At 57.6% G+C, this 24,450-nt stretch overlaps 1 protein-coding gene across 1 annotated transcript in view; it reads left to right on the plus strand.

Annotated features, from left to right (window-relative positions):
• The window catches only part of SLIT3 (slit guidance ligand 3), a 496,706-nt gene that overhangs the window by 419,649 nt on the left and 52,607 nt on the right, over positions 1–24,450 (plus strand). The window contains exons 10-14 of the mRNA XM_084884010.1: positions 2,397–2,468; positions 7,461–7,532; positions 10,902–10,973; positions 21,213–21,356; positions 22,451–22,614. Of these exons, the coding sequence (XP_084740136.1) occupies positions 2,397–2,468; positions 7,461–7,532; positions 10,902–10,973; positions 21,213–21,356; positions 22,451–22,614 (524 nt within the window). The remainder of the gene's footprint in view (positions 1–2,396; positions 2,469–7,460; positions 7,533–10,901; positions 10,974–21,212; positions 21,357–22,450; positions 22,615–24,450) is intronic.

The following is a 24,450-nucleotide window of genomic DNA, read 5'->3' on the forward strand; positions in this document are numbered from 1 at the left end:
GTGGCAGGGGACTCTCAGGATTCCTGGAGAGCAGTTGCCACCTGCATGGCGGCCCCAGAGACCCACGCAGCTGCTGTCTGAGCTGAGAAAACCCAGCTGAACTCAGCTTATCTGGAGAACGCAAATGTCCTTGGAACTCCTCAGCCAAGGCGGCCTGCCTGAGCGGCCTAGGTGGGTGGCTGTGAGATCAGGCCTCTGAGACCTCGTGGCATCTCTGTGGCTCACGATGAGCCAGCGAGGTCCCTGCCCGGCCAGCCTGCGTGCACACGCACACACACACACACACACACATACACACACACATACACACAGAGAGATACACAGACACACACATACATACACACAGAGAGAGACACAGACACACACATACACACACACAGAGACACAGAGACACACACACATACACACAGAGAGGCACACACATACACACACTTACACACACACATACACACACATACACACGTATACACACAGACACACATACACACACGTATACACACAGAGACACACATACACACATACACATACACATACGCACACAGAGACACACAGACACACACACATACACACAGAGACACACACACATACACACAGAGACACACATATACACACACACTTACACACACTTACACACACACACACGCCCCCACAGAGGCCTTCTCAGCAGACCGTGCAGTCTCGTCTGCACACTCTTCACCCGGCACCCTGAAATGATCTGTCCCGATGCTCCCTCCCTCCTCCCCCCACCCCTCCTCCGCCCCTGTCTCCCCCTTCCTCTGGCCTGGGGAGTGATTTGTCTGTGTTATGGGTCGGCCTGACAAACCCTTCCACATTAGCAGCCGAGATGTTGTTTGAAATGGGAAAGTTGCTGGCAAACCGCTCCATTAGCCGTTCCAGTAACAGATCCACCGTCCCCCGATGAAGATGAGACCGCGGAGGCACAAATTAATTCGACTGTCTCCCCCCTCTGCCGCGGGGATTACTCTCCAAGATGAATAGGTCCGTCCCGGCCAGGAGAGTGCAGCCGCCAGACGTGGCCTTGATGGGAGCTGGCTTCTCCCGTGGCTTCTTCCAACCCACCCCCTCCCCCCACCCCCGCACCTCCCCACACACCCTTCCCTGTGTCTTCCCGCTGAGGTTTGGGAGCCCCCACGCCAAATGAGGAGGTGTGGAAAGAATCCGCACCTCGGAGACAAGGGAGATGGATGAGGGGAGAGGCTGCGTCCTCAGCCTGGGCCGGGCCATCACTCAGCTCCTCTCACAGAGGCCGCCTCCCGCCCAGGCCTTCCCCGCCACACCTGTTCCCGGTGACAGGAAGGCATTTGAGAGACGAAAGAATAAAGAATGGATGTGTGCGATCGCTCCCCACGGCCCCTACCCTTCCACGGAAGCTCTGGGCCCTGGGCCTGCGGCAGCTCTCGTCTTCCCAGAGTGATAGGAGAGGACGCATCTCAGGGGAGTCTGTAAGACAGGAGAGCCCTAGATTGGAGCAGCTGCCCGGGGCAGTAAGTGGTCCAGCCAGGTCCCCTGACACCACGAGGATGATGAGTGTCAGGCAGGAGCTAAAGATGGGAAGCCTGTTCCTCCACCAGATTAGAACAGCCCATTTAAAAAAACCAGGAATAGCCTGGCCAGTGTGGCTCAGTGGTTGAGCATCAGCCGATGAACCAGGAGGTCACGATTCAGTTCGTGATCAGGGCACATTCCCAGGTTGCAGGCTCGATTCCCCAATAGGGGTGTGCAGGAGGCAGCTGATGGATGACTTTTCTCTCATCATTAATGTTTCTATCTCTCTCTCCCTCTCTCTCCCTATTCTTTCCTCTCTGAAATCAATAAAGATTGTTTTTTAAAGAAAGAAAGAAAACCCCAGGAATAAATATTGAGTCATTAGACTATTCACCTGAAACTAATATAATGTTACTAGTTAGTATATGTCAATTATTCCTCAAAAAAGAAAAAGAAAAGAAAAGAAACCCAGACATGGAGTCAGCCGCCATTGTGTGTGCCTGTCCAGGACCCCGTGGCAGTGCTACGTGAATAGTGACACTTCCACCAAGCGTGGCTGGCCCGGTCCTTCGCTTTTTACTCTCTTCTCTCTCCCCTGACTTCCCGGCGCTCTCTCTGTTACCCCCGGAGCTTTTCCTGAAGAAGCTGCTGCCTGGGAGCCAGCTTACGATGAGCAGGAGCCAGGTCCTCAGGGCATGTCACCTCTTCTAGCCCTGGACTGGTGCCCCGTGCAGCAGAACACGTCTCTGGCTTCCACACGGTGCCTGCCTGGCCTCCTTGACCCAGAATGTGCACCACCTGCCGGGAGGGACCCTCCTGTCCTCGGGGCCCTCAGCGCCCCCGGGTGGTGGACGGACGGCTAACAGACTCTCCTCTGCTCTGTTCCCCAGACGCCTGGAGCAGAACTCCATCAAGTCCATCCCCGCCGGAGCCTTCACCCCGTACAAGAAGCTGAAGCGAATGTGAGTCTGCGCCCGGCACACACGGGCCCACGCGTGTTCAGTTTGGGGGTAGCATGTCGTGTGTGGTGGGCGGCCTGCTCAGGTGGCAGGCATATCATGTTCCCCGGGCAGTGCCCTGAGCCTGGGAGCTGAGGTTCAGCAGTGCTGCGTTCCAATGGGGAGGGAGGGGGTCTTGGCACCCACACACCTGGTTGGACAGCAAGGGCCACTCTAACTAGAGCAAAGGAAATGGTCTGGGCGGGAGCGGAGGGAGCTCCTTTGGCTAAAAACGCCGTCACCTTTCCTGTCGCTGCGTGGCTTTGAGATGTGGACCTAGAGTAGGAGCATCCGTGGAAGGTGGCGGTGGCTGTGTGGCTCTGCAGCACTGTCACCAGCATTGCTACAGCCACGCACAGCCATTCAACACGCACCCGCTGGGCATGAGGATCTGGGTTAGAGTCTGCGGGAGGCACATGAACTGAGGTGATTTCCCGCGGGGCCTCCGTGTCTGTGAGAGCACGGGCATGAACTGCAGCCCTCGAAGCTGCTACGCACAGAAAGTAAAACCAGGGAAGGGAGGGGACGGCAGGTGGGCTTCAGGGGGTTTGTCCTGAGGCCTCTGTGTGCAGGGGGCCGAACAGCGGAAGTGAGTCATGCCAAGCGGGGGAGAAGGATGCGTGGAAGGCCGTGGGCAGTGTGCATGGCTGTTTGTGCAAGGGAGTGTGGGTGTGGAGTGTGCATGAGGAGTGTGCAATGGGGATTGTGCAGTGTGTGCAATGGGGATTGTGCTTGGAGAGTGTGCATGGGGAGTGTGCATGGGGAGTGTGCGATGGGGAGTGTGCGATGGGGAGTGTGTGAAGGAGTGCGCATGGGTACTGTGCAATGGGGAGTGTGTGTGAGGGAGTGTGTGTGAAGGACTGTGCATGGGAGTGTGCAATGGGGAGTGTGCATGCAGAGTGTGCATGCAGAGTGTGCAAGGGGAGTGTGGGTGGGGAGCGAGTGAGGAATGAAGTGGTGCGGACAATGTTGGAGAGGCAGGTAAGGCCTAGATCCCCAGGACCCTAGACTATGGTAAGACCTTTCTATTCTTTCTAAGTGAAATAAGAAGGTTCTTATCCTCCAACCCTATGCCTTGCCCACGGTCACCCCACCATCGCTGTGACCACCTTAACCAGCATCACTGCCACCACGACGTGCTCTGAACACCTGGCCGCCCCTTCCCTCCCACAGCAGCACGGAGAGCCAGATGGCCCCCTCCCGCCGTTGAGGCAGCATCAGCACCACCCTCCCCATCACATGGCCCCGTGAGCACTGCTCTGTGAGCCACCAGGCCAGGCCCTCTGCAGGGGGCTAGTGGGGTTCAGAAACGGCCCATCCATCCCATCATGGAAGCTACTCAGAACCTGGGGGGTGGGGAGGGGAGGACAGGTGACACCATTCCCCCTTCCGGGCTAAGAAATCATTATTCCAGCTCAACCATCACGGTGCCCTTTCCACTGCACTTACTCCCTCTGCCCCCACAGGGAGGGGAGAGAGGCAGGGGGATGTGCATGGATTGGTTGTTCCCTTCCACTCGGGGCTGAAGCTTCCATTTCCCAGGAGGACAAGGCCCACATTAAAGAGGTTACGTGCCCGCTGACTCCTTTTATGTCAAAAATAAACACCGGGCGAAGCAGTGGCTCTGGTAGGCTTCACCCTCAGATCTCAGGAAGCCAACTCCCCGTCTCCCTGGAAATCCAAACCAAACGGGCTCTTCTCCTGGTACAGTTCCAGGCGTGGAAGCCGGCCTAACGAGGCAGCCCTCGCCCGCTCTTCCCTCCCCTTGGCAGCAATCCTGCCGGAGGAGCTGGATAAATATGGGCCTTAATATTTAAAACCCTGGCCCATTAATCTCCTGGCTCCCTGCCTCCCCGGCTCACTCTCCATAACACCACCCCCCCCCCCAATTCATTTTTAAAGCCCATCTTGATTATGCAGCCAGATAGTAATTTCAGTGACGAATGGCAAGTTCCGTCCCTGCCCAGCCTATATATCTCTTGCGTGGTTTCAGTTCCCGCTCTGCTTTTTGGTGAAGTCCAGGTAATTTAGAGCTGGGCTGTGTGCTACTGCCCCGTCCTCCCCGTGTTGGATGTGCCGTGATCTGTGGATGCAAACTTCAGAAGGCCCGCTCAGGCACGCCCTGGGAAGGGACTCTCACTTTCGATCCCTTCTCTTGCTGTTTATTATGATACCCCTTCTTCCCCGAGGAAATGGGAGGGATGAGAGACCACTCAGCATTTCTCTCCTGCTGACATGCAGTGGCTTGGGGAGAAGCAGGACCCCTGGTGAGGACGGGCTTTAAAACCCTAAGCATGAATTCCTCCTAGGTGTGCGTGGCAAGTAAGTCTCTATTCGATAGCAAACCCGGTTTCCCCTCCACCGCATCCTTCTCATATCTCTAATAATAAGACGACGACGACGACGGTGAAGAATTCTGCCTGAATGAATGGCTTTGTTCCCACCCATTTCCAGTGGTCAGCTTAGTGTAACAGCATTTCCGGGTAAAAACCTGTATCCAGGTGGAGAAGCTGTTTTTAGGGAAAGTCAGGGGCACCGGAGAGGAACCCGGGCCTGACAGGGTTGGGTAGCTGGTGACCCTGGCCCTGGGGACACGCCTGTGCTGCTCGGCCGGGCTGAGCTCTCCACTGGCTCCACCTCAGGGAGAGCAGAGTCCCTGGGGCTCCAGCCCGCCTGTCACACACCTTTCTCTCCCGCTGACCCCTGTCGGCCCTGGAATCTGCTCCTTCAGTGCCAAACTCCCTGGGAAGGCCACGCCCTCTCCGCCTTTGCGTTTATAAGTCCCAGGAGGCTGGGTGGGTCTGAGAATGACCAGATCCTAGGACACTATGGCCTGAGGCATGACTCACGGGCCACCTGCATGGACAGCACCTGGGGATTTGTATGCAGATTTCTTACCCCAACTGCCCAGCCAACCCCGTCAGACTCTGCCTTTTAATAAACACCCCGGTGACGTTTTTGAGGTGGAGGACTACCGGTCGAGAGTGACAGGACACCCAGAGTCTGTCCTGGGACCACCCTGGGTGGGTTGGGAGGGGCTGAGCACGGAGACGGGCGGGCATCCTCCGCCGTTCGCGGCTGCCTTTCTGTCCAGCCCCGCCGCAAGCCGCTCCATCGCAGTGAGAGCAAGGCGGGCTCCAGGTGCCGGCTCTGAGCCTGAACAGCCCCGTCCGGCCACTCCCGGTCCCCTCCCTTCCCAGGGCTGCCCCTTCTTTCCCACAGAGTTAGAGATGAAGACGAAGTGACCACCAGAGTCAGTTCCCACCTAGACTCTTCCTTCTCCCCACCACCTCCAAAGCCACGAGACATGCACCTAGTGATGTAGAGGCTGGGACCAGATCTCCTTGGGGACTGGAACCCAAGTGGCCCCCACAGGGCTTCCCAGTGGCTACCGAAGTCCCTCTGCATGCTGGGCCTCTGAGTACCTCGCGGGGACATCTAGGATCAGGAGAAACAACAACAGTAATAAAACAGTTGCTCTCAGGCCTGAACGCAGACCTTGCGTGCTCGCCTGAAATTCCTTGCGAGGCAGCCGTGCTGGAGGTGAGAGAGCTTAGGATAATCCGGGCATTTGCTTGCTAAGACCCTTAGACAGAAACGGAGCGCCGAGGAAAGCTGGGGTAAGCCGACGAGTTCGCAAGCACAATCGGTGGATTTGTCAGAGGCCGTCTGGGCAGCTAAAGAGATAAGCCCAACAGCGGTGCCCAAGACGCCTGACCTGTGAAGTGTCTTTCAACCTGCGGGCCTTGGAGACCGGGAGAGGAGGGAGCAAGGCCGGGGCGGGGGCCGTGGGACTCTGAAGGCTGTTGGGAGGAGAGAAGCAGGCAGGAGGGGGCAGGAGGCAGTACCTCAGGAATCCACTTTGATGTGCTTTCTTCTTATTCCCATCTCCTCCTCGTTGACCCACCATGATCCCAGCTGCCCCTCTTCCACGCAAGAGCAAGGACCTATTGATTTGTTTTGTTAGAGAGAAGGAGCGGGAGGGGTTCCTTGTCGCTGAGATGGGAGCATCTCCCTGTCCAGCGACAGGAGCCTGAGGCCATCCCAGAGCCAGTGGCCTGAGAGACAGTCTTCCTCAGTGAAGAGCCATTAGCAAGAGCTCAAGGCCTGTGCATAGTGGTCGCTGGGATGCTCAGAGGTCGCTGGGATGCTCAGGGGTCGCTGGGATGCTCAGAGGTCCCTGGGATGCTGGAACACAGCAGCCTCCTGCTCTGAGTAGGCCCCCAATCCCCTCCACCAGCCGGGCCAGGCCAGCTGCCTTCTCACACAGCCTGCCTCTCGCTCACAGCGTCACCAAGCCTGGACATCGTGGGCTGGGGCTGCTCCTGGGCAGGGAGCACTGCCATTGCCAAGCCCAGGTCTCAGCGCCGTCTTGTGGGAACCTCAGGATGAGTTGCTCACACAGCTGGAGGATGCCCTGAGCCAGGTGAAGCCTTAAGTCCTGCTCAGAACCTGGCAGGTCAAAGAGGAAACGTCACTGCAGAGGGGAAATGACTCAGGACTTTGGGGGAGAAAATAAGCGTTTGCTGAGGCATGAGGTAGAACAGGTCTCTTAGAGGACCCCAAGCCTGTGTCTGGGGGTGGGGAGGGGGCCGGTTTCTGCTTCATCTGTGCTCTAATTGTCTAATTGCCGGCAGTGTGACCCAGACACGGCCCTGACTTCCCACCTGCCGAAGGAGGGCTTACACGTGCAAAGCCCCGCCCAGCGCACGTGCCATGCGTGGCGGTGCTTTGAAGTCAGGAGAGGGATGCGCACGCAGTATATTCCGTATATTTTGGCATGAGGCGGTTGACTTGAATGGTCTCGACACCCCTTCTTTTGCTCTCTGAATAAATAAAATTGGTTGGTGGATTCGTTCTCACCATTTTTGGATATCTGAAATGCTTGATTCTCATGTGGGAATGGCCGTTAGGCCTCTGAGCCACGTTTTCAGACTCTCCCGTTCACGTTTTCAGAGACATCAGCAAGAACCAGATATCGGACATCGCGCCCGATGCCTTCCAGGGCCTGAAGTCGCTCACGTCGCTGTAAGTGGGGAGCAGTTGCCAGGGAGCGGGGAGGGGTTGGGGGAAATGCATCCATCGTTTCCAAGGGGTTCTGTCGAGGCTTTATGTTCCTTTACACACTTGTGGCAGCCTGGTAAGGGAAACAGATATTTCTTCAGGGGACATTGATCTGGGGGACTATTTCTACAACCCAAATGCATTATTCCTATTGATTAGCTGCCCGGCAGCCTTCCCGGTTTATTGGCTTTTAATTCCAATGCATCTTCTACTCTAACCACGCTCCCCCGCCCACCCCGCAGGCCTGGGCCGCGCTCTCTGGGGAGGTGGGGAGAAGCTGTAACAGATGTTTGTTACCGATGTTTATAGCCCATTGCCCCACGAATGCGGCCTTGTGAGGGAGGAACTTGTGTTCTTCCCCCTGTTTTCAGACTCTTTCTCCAAACCAGCTCATGGCATTGAAGGAAGCATCGGCCGCATCCTCCAAGTCCTTCCTTCCTCTGCTTGGAAACCCTAGGGCCGCCCACTGGGTGGAAGCGGAGACTTGCCCGTCCTGGGCTCAGAAACCCCCACTCCCACCCCACCCCAGGGCAGGAAGGGGCGGAACTTTGTCCTGACTGTCAGTGACTCACCCTTGGGCACAGGGAACAGTGATACCTCCCTGCACAACGCACACTCGATGGTGACAGTTGTCACGGCAACTAGAACACCCGGCAGCTCTTCCTGCACGCCTGCTGCTTACCAGGTGCTGTGCTGGGAGCCCTGCAGCTCCCTCCTCACAGCACCCTCCACACAGACTCCGTCCTCGTCGGAGAAAGCGGGGGACCTGAGCTCCACACGGACGGGGGTTTTTATCCTTCCAGTCCTGGCCGAATCTCTGGCACCTCAAGCGGGCCCGGGCCCGTAGTTATCACACACAAAAAAAGCCTCAGTGGACAGATACATGTAATCCCACCAAAGTCCTCTGTGGCCAGCAGGAGTGGCTGGGTTTGGCCCCAGAATCCACGATCCTCACGCTCTGCTGCCTCGGGGGCGGGGGGGATGTGGAAAGTAAAGAGTGGACCACAGCCAAGGCATCACCAGCTGGTATTGCTTAGGTCCCCGGTGGCCTGCCCTCCGGGCCGGAGTGTGGCTGCTCAGAGGCCAGTGCCCACACTCTGCCCGTTTGCTTCATGAGCCCGTGGGCAGGAAAGAAGCTGCACACCCCCCCCCTCCTGCCCCCCACGCACACACCGAGAACGCGGGAGGACGGGAGGTGTCTCCATGCAGCCTCGGCCTTGCCACTCGGAGAGAAAATTAGCTGCATTTATCGGGGAGGACATCTGGCTGGGATGTCAGACAGGGACTGCGGGTGAGATTAGCATCTGCCTGTCACGCTGACGACCACAGAGGAGACGGGAGAGCGGCCGCGTGCCCCCAGGACCCCACCCCTGCCCACTGGCCTGGTCCCCGGGTCCCGCTTCCCCCTGCTGGGATATGGGGATAGTCTGAAGACAGCGAGGTGCTTCGGTCCTGCAGGGAAAGAAATTCAAGATATGGTTGCCAGACTTGAAACTGGCCGGCCACTGGCAGATTCTAAACTACATCGGGCACTGTTTAATGGAAGTGCCCAGTTTATGCATTCACCCCTCAGTGATACCCCCTGTGCTGAAGATCAGTGTGGGAACTAGGAATGGCAGTGACCTTGCCTAAGACCCGGGCCTCTTGGGCTTTCAACAAGAACACTCAGGCCAAACTGCACCCGTCCCTGTCCACTCAGTCCTTCAACACGGTTTGTGCTGGACGCCGGGCCCGTCCTCAGCTCCAGTCATGAACAGGCCACTTGGTGTCACCACAGCCTGTCTTCGTGGGCTGGTGGGAGGCCCAGAGTGATGTTTCTACAACAAATGAGTAAGGAGGTAAGGGGGGGGCGCAGGGGAGCAGGTTTACAGCTGTGAGTATACAAAACACAGTTTATTCTTGTATTATTATTTGTTACTTTCTATACGAACAACTGTAAACCTACTTTTGCCCCACCCTATATATCAGTAATATGACATGACGTCATGAAAAGAGAGAAAGCAGTAAGAATAGGGGGACAGGCTGTACGAAGCAATAATCAAAATATTCAGGAGAGCCTTCCCAGGGAAGAGAGGGTGGGGTCAGGCTGCAGGGTGTGGAGATGGCTGCAGGAAGGGTCCGCACCCAGATGCTGCCCAGGGACCCACAGCCCCGTCAGCCTGCGGGGTGTGCTCAGACCCACTAGGTTTGGGGAGCGCCCGTACAGATGCATGATGGATGGTGTGGGGCCCCTGCCCAGACCCCTGTCCCGCCCCCCACCAGCTCTGCTGTGCGGAAGCCCGGACATCAGGAGATGAACAGGCGGTGACATTACTGCACTGGGCACAGTGAGCGGCGGGGCGTTAATATGAATTAGGATGTGAGCCTGAGCCATCGCGCTGGCTTTTATTTAGTCATTAATTTGTTGAAACGTTCATGAAACACACCCGCGGGCTGGGCGAGGCGCTCACTCCTCACTCCTGGCGGCGTCTAGAAAACGGGGTTTGGTTGCTCTCTCCCATTCACCATCTCCTCATCCGCAGAGACACCCAGCAGCCTGGGTGAGGGTTTAATACTGTGTCCACTCAGTGCGCTTCAGGGCCCAAGAGGCAGCACGTCTATGCGGTGGGTGAGGCAGAAAGAGGCCAGGGGTCTTCGCGCCTGTACCGAGGGCCAGCGGGAGTCATGGGGGTGCCCCAGCAGCCTTCCTCCCAGCTTCCCACATCACCAACGACCAGCCCGGGCCCGGGCACCCCGTGTGAGGGGTGAAAGAGCTCGGCGTCCTTGGTTCTGGGAGCTCAGAGGCCGGGAGGGGGGCGGGGTGTAGAAGCCGCCACCCCGCCGAGCTCACAGTTCCTTGTCCCCTGTTTCCTGAGAGCCGGTCCTTGACTCAGCAGTCTCTGAGCCAGCTGGGTGGGACCCCAGACACCCAAAGGCCTGTCTAGATGCATCCATGTGGGAGGACTCAGCTCAGGAATTCCCAGGATGCAATCGATGGGAGACTGAAAGGAAACAGCCTGTAGGCTGGACTCGACCTGATCAGTGGTGAAGGGGAGAGACACAGGGCTGGCCAGCCTCCCCCACATCTTATTTATTGTCGGGGTGTGAGTCACATTGGCAGCTCCGGGCGGAGTGAGAGCGTGGAGCCCATTTCTCCTTGCCTCCCGGGCAGCCTGTCTGCCCAGCCCAGGTGGCACTTGCGGCCACCTCCCTGAAGACATGAGGTGGATGGGGACGGGGACTCTGACAGCCCTCCCCCCCCCCCCCCCAGAGGCCGAGGTGGCGGTCTCCTACATGAGTGGGTCCCGATGGCCACACATCCAGGGTGACCACCGTCTCTCCGTTTTTTTCCAGGGTGCTCTACGGGAACAAGATCACCGAGATTGCCAAGGGGCTGTTTGACGGGCTGGTGTCCCTGCAGCTGCTGTGAGTAGGAACTGGTTGCTGTGTGCTGTGTCCGTCCTGCAAACTTGGAGCCTTGCTCCGTAGAGTTCTTCTTTTGACTCTCCAACCCCCGGAAGGAAAAATTAAATCTGAGCTATACCCCTTACCTGCAGCACCTCCTTGTATTGGGAGGGGGGCCAGGGAGTGGGCAGCGGAAGTCCAAGGTCAGTGTGAACAAGCCTAAAGGTCTCGGCTGGGAGGCTGGCCCAGGCCTAGCACTCACCATAGGTTGGGGGCTGGAGATTAGGCCCGAGCTGAATCCTACAAGGAGAAGTAACTTAGGGGTGTGTGCTAGGGACAGGGAACTGACACATACACCAAACCCCAGTCCTGAAGCCACAGAGCTGCCGGGAGACATGTGACCTTGAGGAGGGGGGTGAGATAATTAGCGAGGAGCCTAATCCGTCACCGATGTGACTCTGGCTGGTAAGCTATGGCCGAGAGGGAAGTGTTTATTTCATTTAAGGAAGATTTGTCGCCTTGAGTTTTGAGCTCTGGGATTATTTATTTGCTTGTATTTCATTCTGGGCATTTGCGCTTTCGTGCTTGAAGAAGATAAGTGAACTCTGATGTGGAGAGGTGAGGAAAGGAATTCAGCTCATCCTGCACTTTGCGACTGTCTGACGGGGGTAGTTACCTCTGGTTTGTGAGTAGGTAGCTGTGGCATCTACATGCATATTCTGTGGGTGTGCGGGGTATGTGTGCATGTCCATGCCCATGTTGGCTCCGTGCACCATGTTGCCTGCTGGGACCAGGAATCACTCTGGAGTATCCTGTGAGCAATGGGGAGCAGAAGGTGTAGAAACTGCGTGGAGCTCATGTGGCCCTGTGGCTCCGAAGGCTCCGCCCTCTGACTAGCACAGGATGTATGCTCACTGAGGTGTGCATCTGAGTTCAAATAATTATGTGTGTGTGTGTGTGTGTGTGTGTGTGTGAATGTGTTCATGTGTATAGTGAGTGTGCGTGTGTGTGTATTTGTGTATCTTTTCTACCCAGCTGGCATGGCTCAGTGGTTGAGTGTTGAACTATGAACCAGGAGGCCACAGTTCCATTCCTGGGAATCATGCAAGGGCACATGGCCAGGTTGCTGGCTCAATCCCCAGTAGGGGGTGTGCAGGAGGCAAGTGATCAATCACCCTCTCTCATCATTGATGTTTCTCTCTCTCCCTCTCCCTCCCTCTCTGAAATCAATAAAAATATTTTTTTAAATAAACTCACAGGCAGCGAGGAAGGGGAGAGGGAGCTCCTAAGGGGAGCTGCAGTGTGAGGTTGCAGACAGGGAGTCCGGCAGTCTCCGGGGGTGAGAGGCTGGAGCAAGGATGGAGAGCGGGAGGGCGGCAGCACGTCTCACATGGTGGCGCCCAGGACTCTTCCTTTAAGAGGAAGTGAGGCTGTGCCTCCAGCCTTTCCCTCCTAAATCTTCCTCCCTGCCTCCCGATGTCCTTTAAGGCTCCGCCTGGACAGACTCTCGGACAACACAGCCTGTGAGTCATGTCGCGAAGAGGTGCCAGCCAGCTCCATCCGTCAGAGCAGCGGGCTGAGAGCAAAGGGACGGCTGGCTTTCTCTCTGCATCGCCCTCCGCTCTGTCTCGTGTCCGCCTCGAGGTGGGGCACGTTCGTGTCCAGAGGTCCCAGCCCTCTGGTTAGAAGGACAGGACAGGGCCCTGCTGGGCGCTGGGTGATGCACAGATGGTGTTCTCTGTTTGTGGCAAAGAAACTGAATTAGAGCCGCCACCGCAAGGCTAGTTGACTGTAGCGATTAGTCCCTGGAAAGGAGAGTAACCATGGCATCAGCCTCGAGGCGGATGGGGGAATGTTATGTCCCATGGGCTGGGGCAGTACCTTTTACGGGGTCCTTTTATAATCTGGATTTGGTGTGAGAAGGAAAATGGCCTTGCGTGTGTGAAGGAGAAGTGTAGCGAGCGTCCAGGAGCCGGGCACAGCACAAGGCACGCGGGGAAGGTTCGATAAATGTGCGTTTTTTAAAGGAAATCTCTCCCAGCTTGGACTGCAGTTGTCAGGGTTAATAGACGTGCAGGGCTTTGCGTGGGCCAAGGAGGCCACTCCAGCTTCACATCGTGATTTTAAGCAGATGGAACTGAGTAGCTGGGAGAACAGAAAAAGCGCACCGTGTGCGCGCACACACACACACACACACACACACACACACACACGCCTCAGATTGACACAGCTCGGGCCGGCTGTTTGCAGAAAGGACCAGCAAGGGTCCCCGCCACGGGGCTCGGCCTGCGGAGCGCTGGAAGGAGGCCTGATTAGATCTCCGTTAGCGCTCAGCCCGCTGGAGACGGGCTTTCTCCTCGTTAGACAGGCAGACATTCTGATAAGGAGGCTCTGATTAGAAGGCCCTGGCCGTCAGTAATTTCCTCTCCTGGGACTCCAAGGCCCTTTGCGGGAGGTTTGTGTTTTTCCTCCTCTCTTTGTCTGCCCGGGCATCACAAAGCCACGCTTTGCCCACGTGGAGTGGCCTTGGCTCTTTCCCTTGGGACACCTAGCACGATGCTGCCAGGAAGAAAGTGGGTGGGGTGCGTGGTTGTTGGCTGTCCTGCCCTCCCTTCCTCTCCCCCATTCTCTAAACCTTTCGGCTTTCCCACCAAACTTGCCCAGCCCGGGACATACACAACCTTCCTGCGTCGTTTCCAAATTAGCTGGTATGTCGCCTGGTACTTAATCCTGAACGGCGGCGTCAGTGCGAACACACGTTCATCTGTAATTAGCAACGACCCTCATTATCTTCGGGGAGTGCGAAGCAGCCTGTTTGCTTCGAGCAGGGTGCTGGGGAGGGAGTTGGGTGCCCATCTGAGCGAGGAGGGCGCTCAGAGACTGCCTCCAAACCTGCTGAGACCTGAGACATCTCAGAATCCAAGGCTAGGACTCTGGCACGTGCCCCCGACTCCAAGGACGGGAGCAGTTAGATGACCAGAGACAAGACCTCCCTCCATCTCTTCCTCACCGGAAGCAGGGGTGTGCCTTGCCCCTCTCCATTCCTCTGCCCCCCAGGCTCCTGGGCTCCTGGGACTTCATGGAGTTGGTGATCCTGGGTGCACAGCCAGCAGAGTGCCCCCGCCCCCCATCCCTCACCTTGCAGCTCAAGGGTCAGTGCTCCCTCCAGCAAGAAAAGAGGTCACTTCCTCCTCTGATGGGCATCTGAAGGCTGCGCTGTGACAGCCCCTGCCCCGCCCCTTCCCCGGGGGAAAGAGCACTCCCGCAGAGATTGAGTGGCGTGCCTAGGAAGGCCACTCGCCTGGAGGTGGGGGCTCTTGGTGGAACGCTGGCCACATCCAGCGTGAAGCCTGCTCCAGGAGGCCTTAAACCAAGCCTGACTGTCTTGGGGCTGGGATAAGTGAAGACAAGCCAGGCACCTGTTTGATTCTCTTGAAAAGCAGACAAGACCATTGGAGGACCTCGGAATTTGCCAAGCAAGATGCCAGTTACCGGGCAGCGAGCAAAACGTCGCTCCCTGCAGCTCACTTTCCCTCGCCAGCTGTTTCCCTAATTCACCGCTGCCACTAATAAACATGCTTGCTTTTACTGAATGCTTCACGTGCACCATCCCATCGCATTTTACAGAAATGGTGAAAGCCCGCTTTACAGATGGGAAAACTGAGGCCCCGGAGGGTTGAGTGACCGGCCATGGTCATCCAGCATGTAAGTGAGCGATGGAACCCAGGCAGTCTGAGTCCGGAACCCACACCAGAGACTCCTGCTGCAGACCCCGGCACGGCAGGTCCACAGAACTACCTGGGGATCCCAGGACAGGAATCCTCACCGACTCAGCCGAGGAGGATGGGGCCGTGGTCAGCTCCTCTTGCAATGGATGCCTCGTCTCCATGAACGTGCTTTGGCTGGGGGTCACCGCCCCACCGATGCTCGCCCTGCGCCCTGGGAGATGGCGATCAGGAGCTGCGGGTCCTTAAACGGGGAGAGGGAGATGCTGAGGATCCTCCCAGCAGGAGAGGCAGACATGCTCTCTGACTCACCCTGGAGGCAGCAGTTCTTCCCTCTGCCCCGGAGCTTCCTAAGGAAAGCCCTTGGGGAGACTCAAGTCTGGCGCCTTCCGTGCTTGGTCATTGAGTGAATGGCGGACTCCGCTTAAAGGACTTAGTAGTAACCAAGTAGCCATCAATGGGCAGGTTCCCTTCCCCCCGCCCCCACTTACTGCTGGGGGATGGAGGGACAAGCCTGTGGCACCAGGGAAGGACACTTGGTCTCCTGATAACAAGTGAGGGCTCCCCAACCCAGCTCTCCGGATCTCAGCTTCCCGCTGGTTGCTCAGCTGTGTGCACCCTGCCCCAGCACACACACACACACACACACACACACACACACCGAGGCTGTGGAGCTTGAAGGAGAGCCTATGTTTCAGACAGGCCACCTGATGGCATTGCTGCATTTGCAATTTCCCCTGCATCAGGCGTCACCATGACAACCAGTGGCCAGCAGTGCAGTCATTATCAGGAGAGATGCGGACAGTGTCCTTGCCCGTGGTTGGACCAGGAGTCCTTCCCCCTCCGCTCCCCCCCCCACACACTCCCTGTCCTCTAGTGAGTGTGTAGCATGACATGGCCCAGAACACACACGCACAGAGCAGAGGAGGATCTGGGCAGCTCAGAGTCCCTTGATATCTCAGCGCCAGGTGTCACCAGGCTCCTCCGGGCCAGGCCTCAGTAAGCTACCGAAGGTCAGAATAAATCCCCATATTTCATGGGGGAAGGAGGAGAGCCTGTTTGTTCTAAGGCAGGAGAGTGGCTTTTGTACAATTAACGGGTAAAGAAATTCAGGATGGCAGAAGGTTAATTGTAGAGAAATTTTCTTAAAGATGAAGACAAATCCGTGAGGGAGGTTTGACTCTATATCCCGCAGTGTAATCAGGGGTCCAGAGGAGCTCCCCTAATGGGTGCCTCCACTAATCGTTGATGCCGACGTGTGATGGTGTGGGAGATGCCGGGGATACGTAGAGGCTGCGTGTAACCACGAAGAGCCTTTATAAGAAAGGGTCCCGGGCCCTGCGGCTGTGGGTGCCGGCTTTCCCTCCCCCACCCGTGTGCCTGCATCTGCGTGCGTGTGAAGCAGAAAGGGACTCCTCGGGTTAGGAACAGGGGCACCACGCAGCCACCCTGGCAGGAGCCCGGGCCTGCCTTCGCCCCTCTTTCCTGGAGGGGCTTCCCTGTTCTCTGGGAAGGGGCTGCTGCCCTCCTCCCTGGCACCAGCTCTCAGAGAAGGCCCTGCCCTACGGAGTTCGGAGTTTGCACTCGGCATTTCCAGACAAACCCCTATCCTTGGAGGAGAGAGGCCACTGTCCCCCACAGCCCATGGCAGCTGTGAGGATATGAACACCCCGGGAAAGATAGCGCTGGGCCACTGAGCCACGTGGGGACCACTGGCGTTGCCACGGTGATTTAAATGCAAGTCATCCTTAAACCTGACCCCAGATGTTTGTGTTTTCCCAGTCTAGCAGCCAAGGCTGTGGGCCCCCGGGAGGGGGGAGGGGGGAAGGAGGGGGATTAGCAATGAAAAGATCCAGCCCAGAATAATAGCTAAAAATTGGGTCCTAGTGGTCTGCCCGGTGTGGCGGACCTCACTTTCCTGCTATGGTCCATCTCCCCATATTACCTGGACCTGAGGGAGTGACATGCAAGCTGCGGAGGGATGAGCTCCTGGGAGCTTTCCTGCCCTGCCATGCCCAATCCCCCCCGAGAGGACAGAACAAGAGGATGGGAGGACGGGAGGACGGAACCCACCTCAGCAGGACGGGCTATTCCACGCCCCGGTTCCCAGCAGCTCCTGCTTCCTGCCTGGCTTTGCCTGCGGGCGCGGCTCCTGGAAAAGATTATCTCTCCTTAGCATGTTGTGTCGGTTAGCCGATGGGCTGAGCGCTAATCCCTCTTGACACGGAACACATGTGGATGGGAAAGTGCTCGGAGAAGGGGTGGCGAGCGCTAGCAGAGCTACACTGGGAAGTGGATTTAGGAAGTGGCGCCTGTGCAGTACTGCTCTCAATGCCCTTCGCCTTCATCTTTTGGTTTGACTTTGTGATGGACTCATTACTAAGCGGCTGGGAGTGGCTGGGAGGATGAGGCCCACGCCTCCCGGAGATCCTCGGTGATTCCGGTCCCTCAGTGGGAGTGGCTGAGCGTCAGGGGGCATGGTGGCCAGGAGTGAAGTCTGTGGGCTTAGGAGACATGGATCCGACTCTCAACCTCCTGGTTGCTAATTGTGCAACTTTGGGCAAAGGCACCTACACTCTCTGAGTCCCAGGGGTGCCCTGTGCCAGGTGGAGAGAGCACTTACCTCACAGGGTTGTGGGGAGCTTCTATGAGTTAATAGTGGGCAGAAGCATGGCGAGTGCCTGGCCACACATAGAACTTATCGCCTGTTAGCTATGACCTGACATATTACCTGGAAGATCCTGTGAGCACAGCTGCTCACCTGGCCTGATCCTCCCAGCCCCCCCCCCCCTTTTGTTTATATGACCTTAAGGTTCCCTTGGGTGCTGGGTCTGGGAGCAGGTGTCCCCACAGCATGGTTGGGTCTGCTTCTGGGGAAATAGTTATAGACGTGACATGCCCCAAGCCCCCTTATTCTCTTGTTCCAACTGTAAGTCCATCAAGCGGGGACCTAGTTGGGGCAGCCAAGTTCAAAGCTTGCATACCAGCAGTGTCTGGACCACTGCAAGCTGGAGCTCCCCGTCTCCCATGAGGCTGTCTCTGCTTCCTCGTTGTCCCCTGCCCTGCCCAGAGGAGATGAGGGCTCAGGTGAAGGAAGCACAGACAAGCATACCATCCCCCAAATCAGCACGTAGACAGTGATCCCGAAAGGCCGCAGCCCTGCGTGGTGCAGGGGCGCGCCATCAGCGAAGACCGGCCCCTCCGTGCCCACAGCAGTGTGCTGAGCAGCCCCTCTGCCAGCTTGGTGCCAAGTCCTTCCTAAGGTGCCTCTGCACAACCCAGAGGCCAGCAGCATCTCCTAAACCCGCGGTCAGCAAACTGCGGCTCGCGAGCCACGTGCGGCTCTTTGGCCCCTTGAGTGTGGCTCTTCCACAAAAATACCACGGCCTGGGAGAGTCTATTTTGAAGAAGTGGCGTTAGAAGTTTAAGTTTAAAAAAATTGGCTCTCCAAAGAAATTTCAATAGTTACACTGTTGATATTTGGCTCTGTTGACTAATGAGTTTGCCGATCACTGTCCTAGACCCAATCAGACCTGTCCACCTGAGGTGTGCCCAGTGTATTCCAGAGCCAGGCAAGATGCCCCTCCCCAGGGACGGGAGCCCCTTCCATCGGAAAGGAGAGAATGTGGATTGTACGGAGTGGGTCAGAGATGAGCTGTGGAGGCAAGTGGCTGGAGCTTCGCTTACTGCTGGGGGCCACTCTGACCCTCATCTCTGACCCACTCCGTACAATCCACATTCTCTCCATCGGCAAAATGAGGACATGCGGTGAGAGGAAATATGGCACAGAAAGGGCTATGGAGAGTGTGTGGCACAGGGTGCACACAGATCATGGTCTCTAGAGAGGACTCAGGATTGTCATCATGTCTCAGGGGCGAGAACCAGGGCAGATCAAGAAAGAGGGTGCATCGGTTCCTGCAGTGAGGAGCTGCTGAACCCCCTCTCCAACAGCTGTGTGCTCTCTGTTTGCTCCACGGCCGGGTGTCCCATGCATGGAGCAGGGGCAGAGTGGCTGCCAGGTTCTTCCTGAGGAGAGGAGGGACCGGATATCCGGCCACACCCGGGCTGGGATCCGTGAGGCCCTCGGCGTCTCCATCTGGATGCACAGCTTCTCATTCTCTCTCCCTGCACCTCTGAGTCGTGCTGTGGGAGCCACGCGTCCTGGGAGAGCAAAAGGGACCACGCCCGCGCCCCTCTTGTTTCCTTGAGCTCCTGCTCCACTCAGGCCGCCCGCAGTGCTGTCTTGGCCGAGTAATTCTGCCAGCCTGGGTGGTGAGATGCCTCACACCTCTGAGATAGCACCCCATGCAGAGAGATGTGGAGGCAGCAGGGAACGAGAAAGCATCTGGGTCTGAAAAAAGCAGCCTCGGAAGTCCTGAGGGGAGCAGAGGTGCCAGAGCGGGATACAGTTTGGACCCTCTTTCAAGGCGGGTCCGGTTGCCACTCCTCCTCCCCATGGCCGTCCTTGACCAGCGTCCTGCCCTTCCCAGAACCACGTCCTGCAGTTCGGCTTATGCATCTGCGCTAGCGTCTCAAATCTAAACGCCTATGCAGGCAGGCAAGGTAGATGGAATAATGACGGGCAGACAATAGGGAGAAGTGAGGACGGTGGCAAAGGGGGCATATGTTCTATCAAAAGGGGCAGCCACTCCGTAGCTGCCTCCAGTGGACCCAGAGTCTGCATGTTTTTTTTCAAAAGAAAATAGAAATCTGATGTGTGTGTGTGTGTGTGTGAGAGAGAGAGAGAGAGAGAGAGAGAGAGAGAGAGAGTGTCTGAGGGGAGGGGTTAACACTGGGAGGACTGAATGAACATATTTACATGTGGGACATTGCACTGTATTGTGGGAAGGATCCTTGGGCCATCAGACGGCACCTCTGAGTGGGCCTCTTTGCTAAATGGTTCATATTCGCCATCCTAGACAGTGCCCTCGGGAGGCCCTGAATATCAGTGTTTGGAACAAGTCATTTACCACATGCTTCTTGCTTTAAACTAATCAAAAAGTGTGTGTGTGTGTGTGTGTGTGTGTGTGTGGTACATTTGTTTTTGGGTGCCGGCCCCTGGGGGCTCCCTAGCTTTTCTCCCTGATTCTCTGCTCCCTGGCATCCTTCTCAGAATGCCCCAAACCGAGGGGCCTCGACTGAAACGTGATCTGTGAAGCACAGGAAATTCTGGAGCTGGGGAGCTGCAAAGGGGATGGGCGAGGGCAGGGGGTGAGGCATTCACACAGAAGACATGGTCCCTCTGCAGACCCCAACCATCATAACCGCTCCCAGCCTGTGGCCTCAGGCAGATCCCCCCACTCTGCCTCGGTTTCCCCACCTGTGGCCTGAGGGGCGAGCTCGGCCCATCTGCCCAGGTTCCTGTGGGAACACGAGGCCGTCAGACAGGCACTTTGGCAAACGAGAGACGTGTTCCCGCCACACCAGCTCGTTTCCACCGCGAGGCAGGAGGACATCTGCGCGGGCCCTGGGGACCCTGCCCGCTCTCTGCCAGATTACACAGGCAGCTCCTCCCGTCACGGCCGCAGCTGCCCGCACACCGGCGGCAGCAGGAACAGGTGGCCCAGCTGATTGCGCTGCCAGGGCGGCCCCACCGCTGCCAGCAGAAGCCCCGGGGAGCCTGGCATCCAGGGCCTCCGGAGACAAGACAGTCTGTTATGATCCTCCTGGCTGCTCCCCACCAGGGAAGCTCTGGGCCAGCCCTGAAAATAGGAATTTTAAAACTTCAACATTTAGCTGGTTAGCTCTGTTCCCCCTCTCCTGCTTCCATGTAAGAGGGACTGGGAGATTATGCTAAGCGAGCGTCAAAGGCACCACTCGTCAGTCTGGTAAATGTGGATTCTTAGGGGACCTCAATTTGCTTGACTTTCCAGCTGCATCTCTGGAATGTGCTCCTGTTCCCTCACAGCATTGCCTGTGCTGGACTGGGTTCCACCTGCAAGGCATGTTTCTATGATGCTGAGAGAGGGGGGAGGGGGGTAGAGAGAAAGAGAGAGAGAGAGAGAGAGAGAGAGAGAGAGAGAGAGAGAGAGAGAACTGCGATACAAGTCCACCGATGGATGTGTGCTTTGTGGGAAGATGCTCTATAACTTCCATCACATTTCCAGTAGAATAAATGATCACAAAGAACCAAGGACTTTTCTGAATCAAAATGGTCTTTAGTCAGTCAACTGCAGCTTGGAAACAGTTGTGCATATGATTTTTTTTAAAACCCTGGAACCTCTGCATTCTAGAGCAGAAAGCCGCGCACGTGGGCACCATCTCCAGCCTTCCTCCCGGGCACGGTCTCAATGGGGAGGCTCCCGATGATGGCAGAGTGCGGCACGGCGGCCGTGGTGCCCCGGCATGCCCATGCCTAGGCTTCTTCTAAGCGCCTGTGGCCACAGGAAGGCGAGTCCCTCTCTCTCTGCTCAGCAGCAGCAGGAGCCCGGCTGCGAGGAGGGCGAGGGAGCTCTGCAGCCCGGTCCCTGCATGAGCCCTGGGCCCACGCGGACGGCCAGGGTCAGTGAGTCGCCCGCCTCTCTTGTGCTTGCAGCCTCCTCAACGCCAACAAGATCAACTGCCTGCGGGTGAACACGTTCCAGGACCTGCAGAACCTCAACCTGCTCTCCCTCTATGACAACAAGCTGCAGACCATCAGCAAGGGACTCTTCGCCCCTCTGCAGGCCATCCAGACGCTGTGAGTACGCCCAGGCAGCCGGGTACCCACACCTGGCCACGGGGACCCCCGCATGCGGGCGGAGTGGGCACTAGTACAGCTCCCCTGTTCTGAGCTCAGTTCCTCCCCTGGATGCACACCTCTAAGCCTTATAACAACCCTTTGTGGTAGGTGCTGTTATGATCCCCCGGTTCTGTGAGAGGAGACCATGGCTCAGAGAGGTTAGGTCACTTACTCAAGGTTGCACAGCTAGTGAGAATCAGGATTTGAATCCAGGCAGAGTTGCCCCTCAACTGCTCTCTTATTCGCTGCAGCCACTATATTCTCTGAGGAATAACCCACCACTACTGACTCCAACCCCCCACCCCGGCTGCCCTCTGATACGGGCACCCTGGGAGTATTCCACCGCCCGCCTCGGGAGCAGTTCCTCACTCCCTAGCACTGCATATGTTCACAGGGAGGTCCGTGAAATCGCTGACCACCTAGCACAGGTCTCAGGCCATGTTTCCAATGGCTCTGGCCCCACGCTGAGACCCTCACCCCAGCCGGGGGCCTGGCCGTCAGCCTGGGGCGTCTGAGTCACCTGGCACTCGGCCTGCAGCAAGAGACAGGAACCAGGAAGAGTAGGGACAGCTGCTCCCTAGTGGCCCCCTACCACGTGCCAGGCACCGTGGGCAGCTCTGCGGGGTTTTCTCACTGAGCCAAGGAGAGCAAGGCCATGGTAGTGATGGTGGCAGCAGTGCCTCTGCTTCTTATGGCCACCCCCATGTGCCCGCTGCCCCTCCAGCTGCTTTATGCACGTGCAAGGCGGAGAACAGAGACAAACACAGTCTTCTCTACGCACACACCCTAGGCCTGCAGCTCGATTTGCCCATCAGGATTGGCATGGGTGAGGGTCAGGGGCATCCGCGGTAGGTCCTGCCCCGAGTGGGCGAGGCCGAGTCCCCAGCTCCTCTCTGGTCCCCTCTGAGAGCAGCCCTCGCGTCCCCCAGGTCCCCTGGGCTGATGAGGAAGGGATCCGTGCACTGGACAGCCAGGGCCCAGCACCGAGCCGGACAGGGTGGTATGGGCACCGTGGGCCACTCCTGATGAGTACCCCTCTCTCCCTCCCCCAGCCACTTAGCCCAAAACCCGTTCGTGTGCGACTGCCACCTGAAGTGGCTGGCGGACTACCTGCAGGACAACCCCATCGAGACCAGCGGGGCGCGCTGCAGCAGCCCCCGGCGGCTGGCCAACAAGCGCATCAGCCAGGTCAAGAGCAAGAAGTTCCGCTGCTCAGGTAATCAGGTTAGGGCGCGCCCGCCCCCCTCCTCGCCCCCGGGGGCCCCTAATCTGATCTGGAGGACGGTGAGCTGCAGTGGCTCCTGGGAGCAGCTTTGCAAATTAAATTGGGGAAATCCAGTTAGTCCTGCAGAAAACCAATTACCTTATGGATTTAAAATAAAACACACACACACAGGAGAATCATGGGGCGGGGGTGGGGGGCGGCAGGGGGGATGCGTGGTTTCAGCCAGCGTCTCTCCGGGGCTAGGTGGAAGCTAGAGGTTGGGGCGGGCTTTTTATGCATTTTTTTTCTAGTGTCTAAAGCGTGCTCCCCAAGTGGCAGGTAGAGAGGTATTCCTCAGGCCAGGCTGCTGGCAGCATATAATCTTGGGGGCCTCTTCTCCCCTCTAATACCGGCCCCTCAGCCACAGTGGGTTTCAGGATCCTCAGACATGTTTGCCAGCTCTCTCCCCTCACACACACACCGCCCCCCCTCCCCCCCTTGCCGGACTGGTAACTCTGATCACTAGAGAAGAGCAAGCCCTGCCCTCCGGTCCCCAGGCTCCCTCTGCCACCTCGCTCCCCGCTCCCCGCCGCTCCAGGAGAGACAACCAGCCAAATGGCAGGGGCGTTCTCAGCTCCTCTTGGACAGGGAGGTCACTCTCCTTGACCCCGTAGTTTGGGGAACGGGCAGTTAAAAATGACTGTCCTTTGTGTCATTTGCTCCCGGGGGAAAAAAGTCACCAAGCCGCATTGTGTGCCCCGTGGTAAGAGGTTGATAGCGGGACATGCCGAGATGCTGCACCGACCTCACAATCCGTGCGTCAGCGGGAACCTCTCCTCTCCGCACCCCAGCCGCCAAGCTTTCCCGGGCGGGCGGCGCCAGCTGGGTGGCCCGGAGAGGGCCCCAGGGCAGGGGTCTGCTGCCTGCAAGCCCTCCCTGTCCTCTGAGCCACACCCTTGAGTCCACGTCTCCAGAAGGATCAACTTCAGCTGTGTTGCTTTTGTCAACAGCAGCAAATACCTGGAGCGGCTTGAGGGTAACAGAGTCTGGGCACTAGGAGGCACTGCTCCCAGTAGTCTTCCCAGAGCATCACGTCTGCCAGGAGAGCAGTTTTTTGCCTTGGTGAGCACTGTGCCGCGTGCTCTGCTTTGGTTTGATTCTTCCCACAGTCCTGTGAGGCCAGCAGGACTGGCCCCCGCCCTGCAGCAGAGGGAGCCAGGGGCTCAGAGGTGACAGGCACCCCAAGGTCACAGCCAGCCATGGTGAAGGCGGGGCCAGACCAGGGCCTAAGCTCACTCCTCGCAGCACCTGGAAGAGAAGAGCATTTGGGAAGGAGGTCCAGCTGCTTGAATGACTGACTGTCTTTCCCAGTCTAATGGTTCCTCCCTCCATCCCACCCCGGAACTCTGTCTGAAGTTCCTCCCCACCCAGGGCTATCCCCGGGGGCCTCTCCTGACTGACACTGTCCCCTCCATTCCCGGCCTGTCTGGCCGCAGCCACGTTCATTCGCTCTGACAGGCAGTTGTGCTCAAGAAGAGGGTCAATCAGAGGGAGAGGAAGGCAGGTGCCAAGCCAATAACCCTCAGTCTCTCGTGGGGGTCCTGTTGGTGTGGGGCTCCAGATCAATGCCAGGGTTCTGAGGGGCAGGGTCTGAGACTGGCATCTCCCGGGACACAGGCATCACTGTAGGCTGGGATGGGGCCCAGGGTGAGGGGGGGGGGGGTGGTGAAGGGGCAAGTAGGAGAAAGAGAAAGTAGGGAGTAGACCCAGGACACAGGGCCGTGGAGCCTGGCTCTGACTCCAGCTTCGCCCCAGCCTACCTGCCTCTGCACAGCAGGACCTGCCGCT

Source organism: Pipistrellus hanaki (assembly GCF_964339955.1).
Source record: "Pipistrellus hanaki genome assembly, chromosome: 5".
NCBI classification, from domain to species: Eukaryota; Metazoa; Chordata; class Mammalia; order Chiroptera; family Vespertilionidae; genus Pipistrellus; species Pipistrellus hanaki.